The sequence below is a fragment of the Phyllostomus hastatus genome, unplaced genomic scaffold (genome assembly GCF_019186645.2).
Source record: "Phyllostomus hastatus isolate PE091 unplaced genomic scaffold, TTU_PhHast_1.1 phas_scaffold_1674, whole genome shotgun sequence".
Classification (NCBI taxonomy): Eukaryota; Metazoa; Chordata; class Mammalia; order Chiroptera; family Phyllostomidae; genus Phyllostomus; species Phyllostomus hastatus.
Window position 1 is genome coordinate 485321 of NW_025334011.1, and position 3887 is coordinate 489207.

A 3887-nucleotide genomic window follows, 5' to 3' on the forward strand; every position below is an offset into this window, starting at 1 on the left:
TATTCCCCCTAAAAGGACACTAAGTCTTCTTTTATCAGATCTTATCCTGAATTAAGCTTTACAAACACTAAATGTTGAGAACAAAAGAAGAAGTTAAAAAACCTGCCATTAAGTTAGTCAACCCAGATAATGACTTTACTTTGCTATTTTCTTTGCTAACACTGGAACTGACAATATTTCTATTAAGAAATAAAGAACCTGTGCCTATCACTAACTTGAGATGTCCTTCCCTGTTCCTGATGCTGACATCATCCCCTACATCAATAAAAACATGGAGCCCTCAGTAGTACCATCCCTTTGAGGGAAAAAATACTTCTAGGGAAGCTGCCCATATCTTTAAAGTAAAAATCCTATCTTAAAATCTATCCAATACTTCTACAGAGAGTGCTAATATAGCTATAGGTGACAAATAACTAAGAGAAGACACTTTATTTTGAGGCTGAGTCCACAACTAAGAAAAATAAGCATTTGCTTTTGAGATGGAAACTATTACTCTGGTTCATGCTGCTGTCACTTTTCAGATTTAGCTGTGTGCAAGTCCGAAAATCCTCTCTGCTACTGACATTAGAAAAAAAGTTAACATGAGGCTACAATCTCCTTTTATCAATTAGCTAAACCTTAAAGATGATAGTTAAACAAAAGGATGATGACTGACATAGTCAGAGAAAAAAAAAACCCTTGCTCTGAAATTGAGGATATAACACCCAAGGCTAAATACTCTTATCGAACATCTTGATCTATTTCTGGGTGATTTTTGACATACAATGCCAACTCCCTGCAAGAAAACTCTTTTGGGGTTGAATAACACTGTACATAAAAATATTCCTAAAGAAATTAAAACTCCAATCCTGACATTCTCACTGTAATTCCAGAAAGAGTAAGGAGTACAATGAAGAACAAAACTGCAAAGCCCTTAATAGGCCAGTAACTTATTTTTTATTATCCCTACTGAAAAAGTGAGAATTTCCTCTCTTAAGAACTGAAATCTCATTACCTAATTACTTCTGCAGCTCCATTCACCAACAAAAAAGTAATTAATTTTTTTAGACATTTAAGTACATGAATCATAAGAAAAGATGCTTTACTTTAATAAGACCCTGTTACTTACTTGAAATAAAGGCAACTTGAAGCTGATGCTGATAATCTTGTCTCCCACAGTTTTCCCCATTTGATGTTAAACCCACAAATCTTGTGCCTGGCAGACTCTGCTATGTCTGTTTCCAATGTCACTAGCTCCACATTAGAAGGCACGCCCCTTCTAACATGGGAACTGTCCCCATGTTAATAACAAGTTCCTTGTGATTAAAATATTGGGCTGTGAATTCCTCTGTTGATTCCATAATCAGAGAAGACTCTGTAGTCTTTTTATCTAATATCAATATTAGATGCCCCATCAGAGCATAGAAACAACCTCCAAGGGAAGCCGGTGCCATTGGCCCTGTGACTGATGTAACAATCACTATGATGACCAGTGCCTCAGTCACTATAATAAATACCACTATCCTGCCAAGAGACACCACTGGGCCCAGAGAAAGACCTGTGAGTGTGCATGGTGCCACTTTGTCTCATGGCTGAAGATGGTTTGCCAAAAATTTATTCTCAACCTCCAACGGAAAGCAGTAAAACAACACCTGAAGCAACCATTCCCTTTGAGACTGACAACACTATTCCTCGATCAGAAACAACTATTACTTCAGAAGGAGACCACATTATTTCCATAAGTGACTACATGCAAGAAAGTGATTTTTCAACAACTACAGGCAACAAGCTTTCATCTCCAAAGGAAAGACTAAATTCAGAAGGTAATGTGGAGTCCCACATTAAGTCATCAACCCATCTGGAAAAAGAAGTTACTACTCTGACAGGTGCCCCACTCTCCACAGCTAATGACTCTATTACTGAAAATTTCATTGCTATGAAAATTGGTGACTTCTCATCTCCAGTCACTTCTGTTTCTTTAATAGATTTTCCTACTAACATGTCAAAAGAAGATATTTTCTTGGATGTAACTGAGCCAGGAGATAAAGGTGTGTCAATAACTTCTGAAGTCTCTGGCTCACTAAAGAAAAGCACTGCTGAAGTTACTGACACCTCTGTCCTTTCATTTAAGAAGGGTGGACTTGACCTTAATAATTATAGTTCCTCAGTTAAACCTGATGTCACTACTGATGAGGCTATCCACATCACTGACTCCTCTATTCCTAAGACTGAAGTTTCTCTCACTGCTGAAAAAAACTTCACAACTATTACAGACATAACTGCCCTTACAGAAGAGAAAATAACTGAGGTTGACTTACTTATTCCAGAAGATGACCCCAATGCTGTGTCTAAACTAACTGACTCAGATGAGGAAAAGCTCATCACTGTGTTTGAACTTACTACCACTGTCAAAAGAGACGAAGATAATGCAGAAGATATTCTGCTAACTGGTGACGAGTCTATGGATGGACTCAACATTTGGATGGAGAAAGATATTGCCAATGAAGCAGAGGACCATCCTGTTTTGCTCACTGCTGTTGAATCCAGGTATGACTTTGTTATTCCTAAATCAGTAGATATGAACCTCATGGAAGATTCATCTCCTATGACAAAAGAAGATTTGCCTGAAAACAGTAATATGGAATTTGTAACTAAGGCTACTGAGGCATTTTCCAAAACTACCCCTGATTTAGATACCCCAAGCCAAAATTAAGACACTTTTACAACTGAAATGGGTGTCTTTAAACTCCTGAAAGAAGAACCAGATGAGTTCCTGATTTGAAAGCAACAAGAAGACACCACATAGAATTGTGCAGTAGCCTAGACAGCTAGTTTTAATATCTAAGAAGTTTGTCCAGCAAGCAAAAAGGTTAATGAAAAGAAGAATGTGGGCATTTAAGGCAAGTATTGGACTTAACAAACACAGGTGCTAGGAATAGAGGTCATGCAACAGAGCGTGTTTAAGGAAACTTACAAACCTGGGCAGTACAAGAGTTCCCCTAGTCTCACAAAGTTTAATGGAGTTATCCAATAATTGTTTTAATATAAAATTTTTAATCCCAGACTTCATGGATATGAAGAGAGAGCAATAAGGAAAGCTCACTTTCTGCTACATTGAACAAGTTATGTCATTTCCAGTAATTCTCAATTGCATAATTTACTGTGAATTAAAGAGATGAAGAGAATCAAATTAATAATATCTCAAAAAATTACTCCAGTATTGAAAGATATAAAGCCTATTATAAATGGAGTTTTTCATTACTATATAACCAATAATTCTCATCTATTAAAAAATATAACTGCAATCCTCACTCATATAAGAATTAAGGCTCTTCAGTAACTGTTTTATAACCACACATAAGAAACATAAATATTGCAGATTTCTAGGATATGTTGTATGCAAACTAAGGCAAAATGATATTTTACAAATATGTACATTTGTCAAAAACAGTATTGTATGTGAATGTATGAATCAATTTCCCTTTTTTAAATTTCTTTTCTGAATATTTGTCAATGTTTTTCAGGTCTTAAATACTGGTATGGCACTCTTATGCTTTGGTTAACAATTCAAGGACATATATCTTCATCCTTTTCTGACACAGACTTTTGAAATCTGTCTGTTTCACTTTGTTGATTTTTCTTCAATAAATCTTGACAGCAACTGATTTACAGTGTGTAGGTGTGTTTGATATTCTAGCACAGAAATTCTCAAATTAGGAGGGATGTAAGTAAAGTGAAAATTTACTGGTTGTTTAAAGAAAAACTTAGCTCTGGACACCAGGAATAGAATTATTCTATAGAGACTCATAATTGTATTATATATTTAAAAAGAAAAAAATGCTAGCTGAATAGTAAATGTCACATATGAGATGTGAGGGTAATTGGGAGGAATACAGATTTACACCATT

General features: G+C 35.7%; 1 protein-coding gene across 1 annotated transcript; it reads left to right on the forward strand.

Moving 5' to 3' along the window:
- Positions 1 to 1549: 1549 nt before the first annotated feature.
- Positions 1550 to 2692, forward strand: CABS1 (calcium binding protein, spermatid associated 1). Its single transcript, XM_045857706.1, has one exon. It carries the CDS (start codon positions 1550 to 1552, stop codon positions 2690 to 2692), a length of 1143 nt encoding a protein of 380 aa, XP_045713662.1.
- The last annotated feature ends 1195 nt before the right edge of the window (positions 2693 to 3887 follow it).

Coding starts and splice junctions, on each gene's coding strand:
- CABS1 (XM_045857706.1), top strand. CDS start 1,550: ATGGTGCCACTTTGTCTCATGGCTGAAGATGGTTTGCCAAAAATTTAT.